The 18,947-nt window shown below is 38.6% G+C and overlaps 1 protein-coding gene across 1 annotated transcript; it reads right to left on the reverse strand.

Moving 5' to 3' along the window:
* Positions 1 to 783: 783 nt before the first annotated feature.
* On the reverse strand, positions 784 to 18,831 carry fbxw11b (F-box and WD repeat domain containing 11b). Its single transcript, XM_079598892.1, has 13 exons — positions 18,736 to 18,831; positions 16,018 to 16,077; positions 12,915 to 13,155; positions 11,940 to 12,126; positions 11,626 to 11,716; positions 11,149 to 11,286; positions 9,635 to 9,753; positions 9,233 to 9,482; positions 6,225 to 6,343; positions 4,808 to 4,918; positions 4,121 to 4,199; positions 1,069 to 1,233; positions 784 to 984 (listed from the first exon to the last, which is right to left on the reverse strand). The coding sequence occupies exons 1-12, from the start codon at positions 18,772 to 18,774 to the stop codon at positions 1,072 to 1,074; spliced, it is 1,596 nt and encodes a 531-aa protein (XP_079455018.1). The 5' UTR covers positions 18,775 to 18,831; the 3' UTR covers positions 784 to 984; positions 1,069 to 1,071.
* Between the last annotated feature and the right edge of the window lie 116 nt (positions 18,832 to 18,947).

Here is an 18,947-nt window from a genome sequence, read left to right on the forward strand (position 1 = left end):
GTCCTATGCTTTTGGAAGGTCTTGGCAGCCATCACGGCAGGTTACTGTTGGAAAGCCTTTATCTCAAAGGGGCGAATCATGCGTACGAACACGCACACTAAAAACACGACGCGCTTGTGCAAGCTTCTTAACACTCCTTCACAGTCAAGTACTTTATTCTTATTAATAACGCTTTTTTCTTTAAAAAAATCTTTTCAATATACAACACCATTTGAGACAAGACATTTCTGTTTACAACTAAATTCAGATCAGTTATGGGTCATTCAGAACCTAGACGAGCAGACAATGAAAAGGGGAACGAGACGGACAGCGCTAAAACGAGAAATGGAAGGACATATCAGGAGAAGTCAAAAACTACAATTATTCATACGATTTCACAAGAAAAAAAAATATGAAGTCAATTTCCCAACTTAAAAAAAGGAAAAGCATTAAAAAAAAAAAAAAAAAAAAAAAATCAGAAACCGAGGAGTTGACCAGCACACATTATACGTCCCATCGCTCGCTCATTCATGCAGAACAGTCCTGAGGGAAGGAAGGCACTCAGACCTTGCCTTCTCCCTTTAGTTTTTCTTTTTTTTAAATCAAAAACAAAACAAACAAAAGATAGATACAGAGTTCATGGGCCCAGGGGGCGGAGCTGGGGCAGCCGTCACCCTGTACGCAGTGGCGGGGGTGAGAGGGGGGGCTCCACGCCCACCCTCAGGTTCTCTGCTTAATGGCATCGCTCTCTCCACCGTTTCTCCACCTCCTCCTCCGCAGAGAGGGAGAAAGAGAACTGACGCAGTTTGTGTTTTGTGGGGCGGCCCTCAGTATGACCGAAGAGGGGGAGAAATAAAACGGACAGATGGAGAGAGGAGGGTGAAGGGGAGGGGGGTGGTGGTGGCGTTCCTCGACCTTTGATCCTGGCACACTTCCACAGAGACTGGGTCACCCGAACAGTCCCCACACACACTCGCACACACTCCGCACGCCACCAGAGCTTCCCTGTCAAGAGATCACATGCATGCAAGTTAGTTTTCATTTTGTGTGTGAATATGAACGAAATCATGAAGTCAAAACATGAGTTACCTGCTATCTGGATATATAGGTATACGTGCGGGACGGCGATCGCCCTTCCGTCTGCCCGTTGGTTGACACGTTGAGGAAGTCCCAGATAAGGATAGTGTCATCGTGGGAGCTGCTGATGATCTGGAACTCATCGAATTGGAGCCGGAACACTCGGCCAGAATGTTCCTATACGCAGACAGACTATTATTGAAGCGACATCGCTGCTGTGGATCAAAATCAGGCACAGACTGGGAATGACGGGATGCAGATCAGACCATCTATGGTGCTATAAATGCGTCAGCATGCAGAGGGCGGATTAACTACACATGACAGATCAGAGATTGTTAGGAATCAATAACACAGTAGAGCAGGTAGGCATAGGGCTGGGTGATATGGCCAATATATCATATCTTTATTTTTGGCTGAATGACAATATAGGGTATACATCTCTGCATTTTCTACTTTTTTCTATTTGGATTTATTAAAAAAGTGATTACTTTACATCTTGCGAGAAGTTTGTCCTACAAACAATGCTCATATTGAAGGCTATGAAAACAAATGTAACAATGTTATACATTGTGCATTACATTCTTACAAAATCTAAAAAAAAAAGTATCGCTTTAAAGTTAGAAATTAACATTTAGTCTGTGCTTTTCTTATAATTTTTAGTCTATGAGGAACACACATTGACTCATCTGAGCTTAATCAAATGTAGGCTTATCTAATTACCTCATTACAATAGTCACTTTACAGTTACTGATATCATAAAAACACTTACTTGTAGGTTTAAAATTCTACATATGGCAAATTTAAGTCCAACAAATATTTTTGCAAAATGTATAGTCTAGTCAGAATGACTCTTCATTGAACAGATGAAGCGCAATAGAATAGCAGTCTGTGAAGTTTAGCGGAGACTCGCTTACATAATTTTTGTCCAGGCATTACAAAATAGAAACATTTGCAAGACTTTCTAACATTTACAGAAGTAGAACATGTCTAAAATGTAAGTAATGGCTGGAGGAAAACACCACGTCTCAAACGCATTAAACAGTACAAGTATCTGTCAGAGCAGCTGACAGGGAAAGCTCCTTTAAACTATATGCACTAACAATATCTTACAAGTTTTGTTTAAGCCCTTAAAGGGCACCTATTATGGAATTTAGAAATTTACCTTTCATGCAGTGTGTAACATAGATCTAAGTGAACAAAAACATCCTGCAAAGTTTGAAATATGAAAGTGCACCGTATATAAAGTTATTGTCTTTCAAAAGTAAGAGTCGACTCTGAGTCATTTTTATGAATCGTTAGAAGACCGAAGCTTTTTCTCTGACTAGATGACGTCAACTTGTCAAGTTATTTGAATACGATACGCCCACTTATTGCGCTCCAAGGCCAGGGGAAAACATCATGGCGATGAGACGCTGTGTTCTGAAGTGCGACTCAAAAGCCAACTTTTTTCATCTGCCCAAGGAGGAGCATTTGAAGACTAAGTGGCTACAATTCATATAACTATACCACAGAAGTGTAGTCCGAGCCTTGTGCTTTGTTCGCGCCGTTTTGAAGACGATTGCTTTACCAACTTAAATGCAATCAAACTTGGATTCGCGAGCCGCCTGATATTGAAGGAAGGTTCAGTTCCAAGTGTATTTGCATCAGCTTCCACCTCCGTATCACAACCTGTAAGTGTTATTAATAATTGTTGCTTTTATGTTTTATGTAGCATACTTAATTATTTTGTTTGTTGTGTAAGCACCGTTTAGCTTCTAGGTTTTCAATGACAATTGTATTGAGATATGTGTTTGTCAATGTTTTCGGAGTTGTCTTAAAGAATAGAGTAATACCTCGTAGTAACGTAACTGCATTTTATTTTTTTTATTTTTGTAAAAACGTTATTGCATCGGGCTAACGTTAATGCAAACAAAGACTGATTGTGCTTTTACAATATGAACTCTGGGCTATGCTCGCTAACATAACATTAAATTCTTTATCTTATTTTTACTACAAACTACAAAGCAGTGGACTATAATCATTATTATAACACGATTTAATTGATAAAAGCATCATTGTACTCAGTGTTAAACAATAAGTATTATCTATGTAAACACTGCTGGGTCATCTGACCAATCAACGCAGATTAGCGTCGCGCAAAGGAGGGGTTTGGAAAAATGAGTCGTTGAACGAATCATTTGGGAGTCGGTGAGCAAATCAGGTAAAAATAAATGCATATTATACGACAACAAAAGTGTTTTTTGTCATTGCATGCATGTAAAACTGTTGTTGGGGACTCCCTAAACAACATTAGGAACATTTTAAATGTCATAATAGGTGCCCTTTAATATAAAGCATGTTTCTCATGTTTAGGACAAATTGATAAACTCGATATACCGACCTTCCCTAGCACCAATTAATCAGCTGATATTTGAGCATTTTGAGATTATCAGTGACAGCGCTGTTTTTCATCAATTCCAAGTGCACACTATAGGCTAACACTGTTCATATTTAAAGAGACGAGATATAAAAAGAAAAAAAAGAGACCTTGAAAACATGGAGGGGCTTTACATCAAATCGTTACACACTTTAGTCATGCAGTGTTTTAGATTCTGTGTGTTAATTTTAAAAGCTTGGTCAAATATTTTCCATTGTTTCAGTGATCTTCAAATTTACCAAAATTAAGTAAATTCAACTTTAAGATTCTCTTTTTTACATTTATTATATAAAATACTACACACACAAAAGTTTGAGGTCAATAAGTTTATTCCTCTTTTTTACTCTCTTATGCCAACCATATTACAATTTAAAATAACTTAGTTAATGTTTTAAAATGTAAAGTTAAATAAAATTATGGATTAAACTATGGAAAGCAATAGAAATATAATTCTTTGATGAAGAAAAAAAAATGCAGCATATTAATAAACAATATTTGTTACTTACCTCTAAAGTTATTTTATTTCTTTTGTGTGGAATTTACAGAGCACCCATTTTGCAGTTTTGTTTAGAGATAATGAATTGAGCACATGCATGTTCTGAAGTGTTGTGTGTCAGGTGGCTGAGTTATGAGGGGTTGGGAACTCACCACTAGTGTACGTAGACACAGAGTGCTGGCTGGGGCTCGTGGATCGAGAGCAGCTTGTAGGTCCCATACTTTAATTTTACTGCACACACACACACAAACATATTAAAGCGCATTAGACAATGGACAAAAATATTACAATCATAAATCCACAATACATTGGTTAAAAAATATCCCTCTCATTCTTCTGTTGTAAAGCAGCTCCACAGCCGCATTCCACACATAATCTACAGATAATCTGTGATTCAATTTTGGGCTTTCTAGGATTAGAAGTGACTGCTCCCTCGGCTGTGTGGGTATAGTGTACTGCTCAAGTATCAGATTAATGACTGGAGGATAGGGAGCAGACAAATGCAACTCCACAATTAAAGATGTGAGAATATAGAGATTATTCACATTAAAGCCAGGAATAAACCAGACATAATCCAAACGGGGGGAAAAAAACCTGGCCAAAGTTAATCCTCCAGACTAGAGTGCATTTCAGCAAAAGCATCTTAATTTTGATACATATTTTGAAATACACATTTTTTTACAGGAACTTTCTGTCTTTTTTGGCTGTTAGCAAACAGTTGCAAATTTTGTTCCCCCCCCATTCTGTTTTTCTTCAATGCAATGCAATGAAAAAAAAAATGAAAAAAAAAAAGCCAATGAAACTCCTTTCAACTTTGAATAAATCAGACTTGGGCATACCCGTCATACGCTCCACTCACAATCCGCTTGTTATCGAACCGAATACAGCGAACAAGCTCCTCATGCCCTTCCAAAACCCGCAAACAGGCTCCACACTCAATATCCCACAGCCTGGAGAAAGAGATTAACAAAGATTCCAAGAGAAAATAAATCAAATGCAAGTAATACTAACTGGGTGAACCCAGGTCACAGTAAACCCCAAAAAAGAACAATATACCAACAAGGAAAATAAGAATTAGGTTATATTCCGTATCAAAACCCTTAAAGGATAATTCCGGTATTTAACACCTTGAGTCTATATTGTAGTTTGTTTTGGATGAACAAAAGTGGTGGACAACATTTTTTTGACAATGGTTCCCCTCTCGAGTTTTTGACTATAATAGAATTGGCCATGGACCCATTTAACGTTGTAGTCAATGGGCATGTCCGAAAATGTCATTAAAACAGCCAATAATGTTCGTTTACAAAACTGTTAAACTCACCGAGTGATTAGTGATGTTAGTTGATGTTACAGAAACAAAAAGTGTTGCGAAATACAGTTTCTGTCGTGTTTTATTCGTCATTTTGTAAAATCCCATTGAATTCTGTTGAAGGACTGAGTGCTCGTTAATATAAATGCGCTACCGGAAACGGAAAGGGGGCTGTTTACATTTGGTCGATGTAGTCTTTTTGCTCGCTTCCGTTTCTCATAAGGCTAGCGAGCAGAGCAACTGTGCTTCAGGAGAGTAAGCGAAATAAACAATTTTTTTAGGAACTTTACCGCAGTTTTTGACCGCACAAATTCTAACCATATTGAAAGACGTGACCACTGACCAGTGCAATATGAAGTTGAACTCGACTGTGACCGTGAGTGTCCCGCGAAACAAACATCGGTTATCGCCATCAAGTGGTCGGGACTCGGGAGTGTGCTAACGCTTCAGATTCAAATATTGAGCGGAAGTTACACGATTGTGAAGTGTCTGAAAAAATAATTCCACTATAGCAAAATAAACGGATTGGAATCATATATTGCGACGATATATTGTTTATAATCATCAACGAACACCACTAAACACTCGGTGAGTTTAACAGTTTTGTAAACGAACATTATTGGCTGTTTTAATGACATTTTCGGACATGCCCATTGACTCCAATGTTAAATGGGTCCATGGCCAATTCTATTATAGTCAAAAACTCGAGAGAGGAACCATTGTCAAAAAAATGTTGTCCACCACTCTTGTTCATCCAAAACAAACTACAATATAGACTCAAGGTGTTAAATACCGGAATTATCCTTTCATTTTTGGTTAATTTTTTTTTTTACTTCAATTATCCTAGGGTGAAATGTGACCTGGACATTTTTTTTTTTTCACGTTTCTTGAGATTCCCCCCAATTACTTTTATATGTAAACTAAATTTATTTTTTATTGGCACAGACCTGATGGTGTTGTCCGAGGACCCACTGACCACGAGTCGGTCTCTGTACTGTAGGCAGGCGATTCCTCGCTTATGACCGTTTAGTGTCCGAACAAACTCACAGGTGCTTGTACTCCACACCTGCAAAACATTACATTAAACACTTTAAAACTTTGTGATCTAAGTGTGTAATGGTTAAACCTTGTATGTATATTTTCTAACCAGTGCATTTTCCTTTAGAATAAACCATTGGCGTATTTAATAAAGCACCAGTACATTCAAACTCAGGAAGTTGTGTGTGCGCACATGTGAAAACACCCTTAGAAAACCCACACCAGCCCATACTGCCCTGCCTCATTATTTGGGGAATGTTTTCAGAGAGTGGGGGCTGCAGAATGACTTGGCACCCCTCCCAGAGCGATGGGTGTGCTGGCTCAGGGCTGTCTGTTCCTGGAATCCCGATTGCCCCGATTCCAGCATCTAGGAGAGAGCGGCTGGAGAATACGAGTGCTGACGAGGATTCTGGGCAAGAGCAGCGGACTGTAGCGCTTCTCCAGTCTACAGAGAATTGAGAAGCCATTACACTACTGCCCTCTGCTGGGAATTTCTGGCTTTGGACAGATCAAGCGGACACCTGAATAGTCCAAGCCTGGCTGCACGACAAATTAGTCTAGTCCATTGCAGCACTAAACCATTTAACTTTTATTTTGGCGGAAAACTGGAGGACCACTTCCCTGCAGAGTTTAGTTCCAAATCTAACCAAACACACCTGAACAAGCTAGACGAGGTCTTGAAAACTGCAGGTAGGCGAGTTTGAGCTAAACTCTGTAGGACAGTGGCACTCCAGGGCTGGATTTGTGTAACCCTGCCTTATCGCTTCTCTTTGTTGACAGCAGATTTATTAACTATTCTCATGACGAATGTTGCGTTCCCAAAAGCAAATTATGAGCGACTCAAAACACACAGCACTTGCAGAGTAGAATTAACTGTGAAACGAAACTGAAAACAAAGTGCTGTTACAGTACTCTGAAACATGCAGCGCGTCAGACTATATTTTTATAGAATTACATCACAACCGCTGCAATCTGATGATCGCACTAAGCCATGTCACATTCTCACAACCAAGCATTGTCAATTCATAAGAAAGTTACCAAACAACTGCCGTGTGAGTTTCAACGCTGATTTTTACTTGCATTTGGCGCTTTGAACTAGTGCTGGGTATCGATTCAAATTTCAAGAATCGATTCGATTCCGATTCTCAAGATCTTGAATCGATTATCATTATTCGATTCGATTCTATTCGATTCGATCCGATCTGATCCAATCTTATATTTTTAAAATCAAAAGTTTTTATTGTTCATGAACAATCAAGTTTTTGTATTAAATAACATTCACAAACATACATTAATGTTGTAAAAATGTATTGTTCACTCAATGTATTGATGTTAGATAAGGCATTAATGTTAATGAATGGTATCTTAATGTAGTGTTACCAACTAAACAGGAGATAAAACGTGTTTTATTTGACTTGACTGTCCTTTTATTTAATCCAAAACTGCGTTCATATTTAAAAGGCCTTTTAAACTAGATACAACCGCACACGATACCACTTTAGGGGCTGTTCACATATCGCGTTTTATGCGCGTGCAAATTCAGTGAGAAGCACTTCAATGCATCTCAACAGGTCATGTGACAAAAACCAGCGGCCTTTCCGTAACAACATGGAAAGCTCGGCCGAACAGCTGATCATCGCTGTACAGGGCGGCTTTTTATTTCTCATCTCAATGAATATATCTAGTAGTAAAGCTAATGCAAGGGCTAGAAATCAATTAATTATTTGATGATACTTCCTCGTCATCATGGAGAGCGCAGTTTGCACCGCTTTCTCCTCTCCACAAGCGCGTGCTTTCCCTTTGCGTCTGTCGTTGCTATGCAACCATGAACAGAGGCGCGCTTAGAAAACGAATTTGCACGCGCAAAAAACGCGCTATGAACGGCTCTTTCCTCCTCTCTTGTCAACAAGTGGATTCAGAGAAACCGCATTAGCAGCGCCGCCGGTCGCCATGTCTCGGTGTGTTTATGGGGAAAATGTAGGCCTGTTATTAAATCGATCCTCTGAGTTACGGATCGATCTTTAGAAATTAATATGAAAATCGATTCAGAATTGGTGAATCGATTTTTTCAACACAGCACTACTTTGAACCCTGGCTAATATGCTAATAGTGTCCCGCAGACAGCGGCGTGAGCTTGTGCAGTACTGTTAAAAGATCAGGTGTGCTCCTACAGTAGCCACATTCAAATCCAGACTCAAAACACATCTGTTTAGCTTTGCATTTAATGATTGAGCACTGTGCCATTGTTTGTCCGACTGTTTGTACTGTATTTTATTTTTTATTCTAAACTGTTTTAATTATTCATACTTTTGATTATTTTAATTTCTTTTATGTAAAGCACTTTGAATTACCATTGCTATGCACTGTTATGTTTTTAAAAGCAAAAAAAAAAGTACTGCGTGATTGGAGCTTTGAATCTTTGCATTAAACCATGCATAAATACATGATGCTGTTGTGTAAATTATGCAATTCACTAAATAATATTTGATTTATAAATGGTAGTTTAAACGTTATGCACTACAAACAGTCATGATATTTAATTGCCTTGAATAAACTATTGAATGCCGTGCATTATTATTTTGCTTATTGCACCCTCTTGTGGCATGGAGACAAGCAAAAAGCTAAAAATTATAACTGAAATTATACCTTTTAAACTCGAATTTTATACTTGCTTATTACTAATATTAGAATTTAGTTTGAGCCATTTTGACAGCCCTAACCAGCACACCACCCACCCCCACCCAAAAACCATTTCATGGTCATACTTTTCAGGCCGTAAAATACAGAAGAAAAAAAAATACCCCCTTGTGATATGTATTGGGTGCAGATATATTTGAAATCAGATACAACTCTAAGAGCATTGGTTTGTGGTTTGATTGACAGCTGATAACAGTCATTCAGAGAGAAGAGCACTGACCTTTATGGTCCGATCACCAGAGGCAGAGACAATGTACTTGTCGTCAAAGTCGACCACATTGACGGCGGCCCTGTGTCCGACGAGGACTCGGCGGAGGCTGATGTCTGTGGGAGAGGCCATGTCCCACACGGCGATGGAGCGATCCTTCGAGCAGGTGACCATCAACCCGTTACAGAATCGCAGGTGGAGCACGGCCTCGTTGTGATGGATCAGAGTGTTCAAAACTTCCCCCGAGTTCACATCCCAAACTCTGGGTAAAAAGAGAAGGCAAGAGAAGTCAGCGCCGATTTTATCAGTCCCTTACTCATTCCAGCTGAACAGACATGTGGAGTGATGGGAGAAGGGGGGATGGAGAAATGAACAGAGGACTTATAGAAAGCGAGAGAACGATAGAAATCTGACCTGACAGTGGAATCAGAGGAGCCGGTAACAATGACTCTCTCATCGTATTGCAGACACAGCACAGAGCCCGTGTGCCCTGTCAGGATCTTCAAACACTCCAGAGTCTGTTTATCCCATATCTGAATACAAACACACATAACACATCTTTTCACATTTGCAAACACCATGAATTTGTAAAAAATACACAATTTTAACAGGAACAGACTCATTATTGGACAGTAATTTAAATTTTACAATAAATTCACATTGCTAGTTGAGATACGCCAATATTTTGCCCAATGTTGTTGTCAGCCAATAATTATTTATATTATGGCCAATATCAATTAGAATTTGATTAATACATTTAATAAAAACTTAATACACTACTGTTCCACAGTTTGAGGTTGGTAAGATGTTTTAATGTTTAAAAATCGCTTATGCTCACAAAGGACCAAGGCTGTATTTAATAAAAACAGAGTATAAACAGTAATACTGTGAAATTACAATTTAAAGGGCCTGTTTTCTATTTTAAATGCATTTTAAAACGTAATTCCTGTGAAGGAAAAGCTGAATTTTCATTACTCCAGTCTTCAGTGTCACATGATCCTTCAGAAATCATTATAATAAGCTGATCCAACGCATTCTTCAAGAAACATTTCTTATTATCAATGTTGAACACAGTATATGTTTGCTTAAACTAATAAAATTCATAAGAACAGCATATATAATAAAAGCAGCAGCAGCATATAATATAAATATTTTCTAACATAAATGTCATTACTGCTGAAAAGTATTTACTTTAAGAACAACGACCTTTAAAAAAAAAAAAATACGACATTCATTGTTACTGTTATATTCACCAATGACACATTCCTAGAGACACACATGAGCTGAATTTCAAGAACAAGATATACGAGAGATGATAAAATCGGATTGCATTTAAAAAAGCTAAAAAATTATGCATTTAAACAAACCCCTAACACTACATATGAACAATATACAGTAGTCAACATCTGAAGTGGATCAAAAAAGTTCAAAGTTGTCTTAAGACAAGAATGGGTATTGTTCAAAATTCATGTATAACTTTAAATGGAAGGCTTTGATCCACTTCAAATCTTGACTACTGTAATTAGTCATTCTTTCCTTAGATAGAGTCACTTGAATCATCTCACTGGTTTCAATACACTCTCACTAGTTTTAGTATTATAATATATAAGGGGAGAGTTTCAATTGTGTAAATCTAAAACTAGAGTCGTGCTTCTGTTTTAAGAGTTTTAAAAGCAGACATCTTGAACCCCTTTGGTTCGAGTAACATCAGTTCAGCAAACAAATCACTAAATTGTTTATTTGCAAAATGTGATTAAACGTGTCATTAGCATAATTAACGAGAACACGCTTGATGTCAAAAGTGGTTAGCATTTTTAAAAGGCACCTGCGTAAGGAAGGATGCAGTCAGACTGTGGTTTTTACCAGTGATTACAACAGTAAACCCACACGAGGTTCACGAGAAATACACAGGCAGAGCGCGATCACACCTTGATGGAGTTATCTCGTAGACCGCTGATGATCTTTTCATCGTCATACTGGAGGCAGTAAACACCTTTGCTGTTCTCCGACCTACACTGGATCCTTTGCAAGTTATGTCGGCCACACCTCCAGTTCGCCTCGATGGTCTGGAAACAGGAAGAGCAATTTAAGCAATTTTACTCGATTTGATCAAAATGATTACGCACTGCCATCAAATAAAAAAAGCGGAGTATTTGAAAATGTAATATTTAAATAGCTGATGGCTGCACAATCTGATTACTATGAAAGCTAGGTTGCATGAGGCCTGCCGCCCACCCCTGAGGTTAAATCACTGCTCCTGCTTGCTCAAATGAACAAACAAATGCTCTGAGTTACTACCTCCCTTTCCTTAAAACACATTGGCTCGTTTCTGGCATGAGCAGACAAGAGCTAATCTCATATTACACCCATAAAAGACAGAAACAAACAATGATTGATTTGCCCACCTCGATGTCCTGAATGATTTTCGGATAAAGAGAACGGTAGTATGAGTTCGGAGGAACTTCTGTTGTGCGGTTCTTGAACAGGTATTTTTCCCTGTGAATCAAACAGCAATAAACATCCCTGATAAACTGACATAAACAAGCCCCTTTATAATTGAAGGCCAAATAAGACGTACAAGACAGTCTAAATGGAGGTTCCTAGCATGTCTGGTGGAGAATTACACCACTGAGAGATAATGACGAGGTGGTTGTTAAACCTCATGTATAAATGAGGGGGTTTGAGGGATGTAAACAGTCATATCAGCACCATGACTCACCACTGGTGTCTCTCTGAAAGGCCTTTCCACAGCGGGTCTGTCCGAACCATCCTCTCGATCAGCTTCTTCCACAACATGCCTTCAGAAATCACACGCTGCCACTCCTTACACACCAGCTCGGCCGAACACAGCGAGCGTGCGTCCAGGAAGGACAAGATATTCTCCGCTATATGATCCAGACCCTGAGCTGGAAAGCAAAAAGATGCAAGAGTTAAAAGCTATAAAAGCAGGATAAAGAATATTTAAGAACACTGGTCCAAGAATATGTGCGTTTAACGTCAAAATTTACATTCACAACACATTTGACTTTTACAATCTGATGAATTTTCTAAAAGAAACTGTATAGTTAAAAGTAAAAATGCAAGATACACTGTTCAAAATTGTAATTAAGTTGTGTTTTTTTAAAGTAGTCTTTAATGCTTACAAAGACTTGCCATTATTTGATCAAACGCAGTAATATAGTGAAAAATTACATTATAAAATGACTATTTCAAAACATGGTAATTTACATGTACATTCTTGTGATGGCAAAGCTGTATTTTAAGCATCATTAATCCAGTCTTCAGTGTCACATGATCCTTCAGAAATCATTCTAATATGCTGATCTGGTGCTCAATTAATATTTCTTAATATTAAGTTGCGTAATTTTTTTGTGGGAATTATTTTCGGAATTCTTTAATGTAAAAAAAAACACTGATGCACTGATGAATTATGAACAATAATACAAGGAACATGTGTTAAATGATTCATTTGATTGAAATTAAAGTTTGATTTATATATAATATTAGAGATATACTAAAATAGGCTTATAAATTATTCATTTGATTGAAATTAAAGTTTGATTTATATATAATATTAGAGATATACTAAAATAGGCTTATACAAACATGGCCCATCTTTAATCTTAAGGCTAAATTTAAGGCAAGGACCCTCCATCAAAAACAGCACTTTCAGAATAAGGACTACATGAAATACCTGGCAGTGCCGTAATGAAGTCCCTTTGGAGCATGGGTTTGAGGTAGGAGTTTATGTGGCCGTGTTGGTAATGGCACATGCGTGAGATCAGGTGTTCCACAAACTCCACCTGGTCCGCTTCAGACCACTGATCAAAGAGCTGGATACACACGTCCTTCTCCTTCTCGTAATTTCCTTCCGATGGCCGCTTCCTAGAGCCCGTCAAAGGTCCATTACTCACCTGAGGACAGATAAAGATAGGCTGGGAGAATCGTACGAGGAAAAACAAATAAACAGACGTGTTAGATGAGACAAAAAAAAAACATCTGTATTGGAAAGGATTGGGTAAAGGGAGAATGAAAACCATCATAATATTTCAAGTCAGGTGCATTTACTCGGAAAAGTGTTAAACTGTTAACCCTTTAAGCCCTGAAGGCATTTTGAGTGACACAAATGTAAAACCTCATTTCACGTACAAACACTTGCTCAAGTTTAGTCAAAGCCCAAAACAATAACGTTTGATGTTTTCTACTCGTGCACTACACTGTACTACTTAGGAGTTAATCAAATTGGCTACATGCACTGTAAAAGTGAGACTAAGCTTTTAAATGACACCTATTTAGTGTTGAAGCCAGTAGTTTAGAAAAATATGATGATTAATTGTTTTGATGCTAGGTGGCGGCCTGGGCCTGAGTTTCTAAGCTTTAAAATTATACATATTTTGAGTTATTCCATTCAGTGGTTGTTTAGTAATTTGATTACAATTGTTTTTACGTGGGGTGTACCGCCAGCAGAACACTTGGGGTTAAAAAAAACAACTAAATGGTTAAAAGAGCTGCATACAGTTACAGACTTAAGATCCAGTGATAGTTTTAACATTAAATTCTCCTGCTTTTAATCAAAAACAACATGTATGCCTGGTGTTCACCAAGCAGTACGCAAGCTGGATCAGGGTTTCCCATCCCAAATCGTACTGTGCTGTACTGCTCGGTGGAAACGAGGCATTAAAAACACAAAAAAGCAGAAAACATTTCACAAAAAGACTTGATTCTTTGTTGGGGAAAAATAAAAATCTGGGCACTTTCATTTTCTGGTAGTCAAATGTGTGATCTAATGTGTGGTTGCTCTACAAGGAGATCTGTGTGAGCTTCAGGGGACCTTCTCACACATCCACTAAAATAACTTGGGCTTTGTCAAAATTAAATGCAAAAATGTCTCAGATAAGTGAAGGTGAGTGAGAAAAGCATGTAGATGCACTTGTTTAAAGGCCATGTTGCAGGTTAACCATCACTGTCGATTAATGGGTACATAAATCACTCAAGATATGTATATCATTTTTAAAATGTATCAAAAATGGTCTTAAATACCAGTTTTTTACGTTTTTGGTATTAACGGGTTTTTTTCACGCAATTCGGCGATGACGTTGGAGGAAAGGTAGCCTGATTGCCGTCAAAGCCGATGAAATGCATGGTCCGAGGAGAATGAGTGGAGAGTTGGTGAAGTGTCCTGGTGAGTTGCTATCATTTAGCAACGCAGCAATGAGATAACGACACATTTTTTTTTTTTACTGTCATTGAATAGCACCGAGTGAAAAATCAACATTTTCTTTATAGTGGCGGTGATCATGACGTTAGTTCAGATAAGTAACGTTACCGGTAGCCTTTGTCATAGTACTGGTAAACTTTGTCTTTGTCATCTATAAATAGAAGGCATCGTGCTAGCTATATGGGCGTTTTTAAGCGTGTTCCTTGAACATTGAAAATGTTGTTGCAAGCGTAGCCGCCGCGTGTCTGTCGCGGTGTTTGGCAGGTGCTCGCGCGGGCGGTGCCGTCCCGTGGAAACTGCGCTGGAAAGCTTGTGCTGTTGGGCAGTGAGTGTGTTTGGGTCGCTGGTCGAGGAGCTCACCCCGCGACCAGATGTGACTGAATGCTGAATGCATGCTGCCTGAACCCGTTTGTGCTGAAGATAGCATACACACATCTCAGGCAGGATCATGGTCCCCTTCAAGCCAGCACGCACGAGTATTGTTTGTTTACTTTTTTCACGAAGTCTTATGAACCAACTTAAACAGTTATAGGTGACTATAGATGTGTTGTATATACAATGATCATGTTCTATAATCTGCGCTATCTGAATACTCTCGTCTACTACTCGTCTCTTTAGTCACTCTCAACGCTCTCCAGGCGGGCTTTGGTAAACTCTCTCCCCAAGGTGACGTCATGGAATGCATTGTGGCGGAAAGGAGAATCGTTGCCGCTGTAAGATAGTACCTACTTTTTCGTATTATATTCCGTTTTGTGATACTCAACATAAAATACAATGGATAACAGTTTAAATGTTCATTACCAACAAGCAAATTGCACAAATTCGTTGAAAAATTTAACCTGCAACACGGCCTTTAAATATCAAATTCAGATAGTTTGTACTGAAGTGTAACTTGCATCACCGTTCAAAAGTTTGGGGTCACGAAGTTTAAGAAATTAATACTTTTATTTATCAAGGACGCATTAAATTGATCAGATAAAAAAAATACAAAAGATTTTGTGAATACAAATGTATCACTGTTTCCATTAAACACTAATCATCAATGATTATAATTTATAAGAAATGTGCCTTGAGCACCAAATAAGCTAATTAGAATGATTTCTGATAGATCATGTGCCACTAAAAACTGATGCTGAAAATTCAGCTTTGCCAGGAATAAATTGTATCTTAATATAGATCCAAAAAAGTGATTTTAAAATGTAGTCATTTTTCCACAGGATTACTGCTTTTACTGTATTTTCGATCAAATAAATGCAGTCTTGGTGAGAATAAGAGATTTCGGTAGTCTAAGTGTCCGGATCATTTTGGGCCCACTGTTACTACCCAGGACATCTCAAAAATGCAAGAGGACACATTGATCCTAAATACGGATGCAATAAAGGCTAGCGGAAATGGACACAGAGGTTTTCCAGACACAGATTAGGCAGTGCCCTACAACAAAACCCTAAGTCAACAGTACTTCAATATGGAAAATCCTTCATAGTCCAGGGAGAGGCTACTCAACTGCTCCTTATTGTAGTATCGGTTTATTATTTTTACTGGCTTTGACAAACACGGAGGTACAGCTCATCCACCTCACCTTAAAAATTGTGATCTTTGGGGAGCGGTCTTCAGTCTGCGAGTCCATGACAGAGGTGTTCTGCATAAGGGAAGAAACAAACAAAACATTATTTCACAATGTCGTCGTCTTTACATTAAATTGAACCAAAAATGCAAAAAGAGGACCACCACAATATAAATTGGAACCACTCCTATACGAGACCTATTGTCACTCTCAGGCGGAAACCCTGTATCTCCATATTTTGTCAATTTTTTCCCCCAATAAATCATTACTATTGGTCCCCCTTTACATCTGTATGAGGGTTTTGCAACAATTACACCAATGAAAATGATTAAAAAGAGCTTGTGACTGAAACTTGTAACTCCACTGGATCCTCAAACTGTCTTTAAAACATCATAACCCCACCCATCTCTATCGTAAATGAAGTGCCGCATATATATATATCCTATATAATATATATACACAAATAAATGGAAAATGTTTTATGTATTTGAGAAGTGGAGAAGACTCTTAGTCTAGCATTTATCAGAGTCATAGCCAATACGGTCTTAAACAGCCAGTGCATAGCACTTCATCTTTCATAATATGAGATTTCGGCCAAAAGACAGAAAGAAACGGAGCGCTCAGCCGCCCACATATCTACAGTAAACTTTATAACCTGCAAGTTGACGAACACGTAATGCGATTCACTTATTGGCGTTCTAATGTCGGACAAAACCATGTCAGAAATTCTCCAGTCAAAAACCTTGCAACTCAATTGAGCTTGATTGTGGTAAAATGTTAATAATATAACGACATGCACGTGTCTGACCATATAAAGACACAATATCAACTTTAACAATGCAGTGTAGTGTTTTTTTCCATTTCCTGAAAAGCAGTTTTTGGAGACACAAGGTTTCCGCTTGACAGCGACGCTAAACATCACCCTTTCATCATCTGCTCACAAGCGTTCATAATTCTGTCGCATTGTTTGTTGGAAAGCAGATGAAAGGACTGAGCACCAGCCTACGATCTCTGTGTGCTGAATAATTGGACAGATTCTCCATCAGCATGCTGTTAAGATGTGGGATGGGGCAGGGTGTGTAGGCGTTTGGGTATCGTGTCAACAGCTGCCCCCTTGCCAAGGCCACCACAAGGATATGCTTACATCCCAAACACAGGCAACACAGAGATGATGGCCTTAATATCCACGACTCAGCACCTGCCTTAATCCATAATCACCATTCATATCGTAAATATTTCTTTATAAACTTGGAAAGCAAAAGCTCTCTGGACTGAAAGGGGTGTGATATCAAAGCTAGACACCAGTGTTGTTTTACCATCACTGAGATAGTAGTATTATAGTTTTATAAATATATTAAATTAGTTTGTTTTTACATTTTACGGTTCCATTTGAATTTTAGTATTTTGTTGTTTGACATTTGCATGCTTTGGTTTCATTATGAGTCCCCTGCTGTCTATACACAAATGCACGTGGCTTGTTATCTCACAACCAAAAACCATCTATCTTTCTCAAGCTTCACAATACAAAGTGGACAAACTCAAGAGCATTCACTCTTACCATTACATTGTATCCATAGCAACAAGAAGCAAATCCAATCTGTAAAACTGATTCTATAATGATATTGTATTGGCAAGATGATATTGATTCAGAGACAGCCTACTTAATAAATGGCATATTTAATAAGTCAATACACTTAAAGGCGCTATAAAAATGTTTTAGATTAACAGGAATGTTTTATTTCATTACAATTGATAATGAGACTACACACCGATGTAAATCATGTCAAATGTGATGTTTAACTACTGAAGGACAAACTTGGAGGAATTCAGCTTATTTTTATTGCAAGTCTTATTAAAATTATATTCATAAAAGTCTGAAACAAAAATATCGTAATTAGTTGGCGTAGGCTAATGGTTTGATGCGGTTAGCCACCTAGCCGCTTGCTATTACTTCCTTCACATCAACAATGAAGATTTGTATTTCCCTAAAAAGATGCGTGGTTACCAAAACACAACTATTCATTCACATTAAACCATATTCTTGTAAAAGTTATAATATTTGTATATTTCCTCATCGTTAGGTTCAGAAATGTCATTTGCAATTGACAGCACGAGCGGTTACTTCCTATTACGCAGCTTTAAACTCCTGTTAAAATATGTCGTGTCACGTAAATGAGACGTTTTTGTGCGAGAGAAATGGTTGTTTTAAAAACTGTAAAACATAGGGAAGGGTTCTTAGACTCCATATGAACCACAGCTCGTCTGTACGATCAGATTATAGGCTGGAGTGAGTGGCGCAGAGGCGCCGCAGTGAAGCTCAAGTCACCGGCTAAAGTCGACGAGCCTCGGACTCACCACGATGCCGCGGCAGCTTTCCTCCCTCCACATCCGCCACTAGCTCAATAAATATCCTCAACCACCACCAATAACACCTACTGGTCTTGTCAACTAACGTATCAGCTTTTGTATAAAAGGGAAAACAAGGGGGAGAGACGTGAAAACCACCAAGTGAGACAGCGATACATAGCAGGGCCCTCCCTGTCAGCCGAGCCAGCCATTTCTCTCTCTCGCTCCTCACCCCTCCTTCCCCCTCAACTCAATCGATCCCTACCCACTCCACAAGCTGGTTATGTTCAACCAGGCTGTGCATGTAACCGGTAATATGAATGTATAAACGCGAAAGTCTTTAGAACATACAATAAAATCTTTCTCGAAGCACAACCGAGTACTCACCATTAGCTCTAAGGTTTTGTCCTCCATCTCCGGCTCCATGTTTGTTCCCCGAAACTCGCAGTGAAAATGGAAACCCCGCCCTGCGACACAAGCACGTCACGAAAAGGAGGCGGAGATAGAATACTTGATTCGAACTCTCCGATTGGCTGTCAAATAACCAAAGCTGACCAAATGGGCGTTGTCCGCGTCGTGATTGGATAATTCCTGCTGCT

This window comes from Phoxinus phoxinus (assembly GCF_949152265.1).
Source record: "Phoxinus phoxinus genome assembly, chromosome: 23".
Taxonomy (NCBI): Eukaryota; Metazoa; Chordata; class Actinopteri; order Cypriniformes; family Leuciscidae; genus Phoxinus; species Phoxinus phoxinus.

Coding starts and splice junctions, on each gene's coding strand:
- fbxw11b (XM_079598892.1), bottom strand. CDS start 18,774: ATGGAGCCGGAGATGGAGGACAAAACCTTAGAGCTAATG. Junction 13,156..16,017: donor CAAAGATCACAATTTTTAAG/GTGAGGTGGATG, acceptor CGATTCTCCCAG/CCTATCTTTATCTGTCCTCA. Junction 9,483..9,634: donor TCCTCTGATTCCACTGTCAG/GTCAGATTTCTA, acceptor CTTTTTACCCAG/AGTTTGGGATGTGAACTCGG.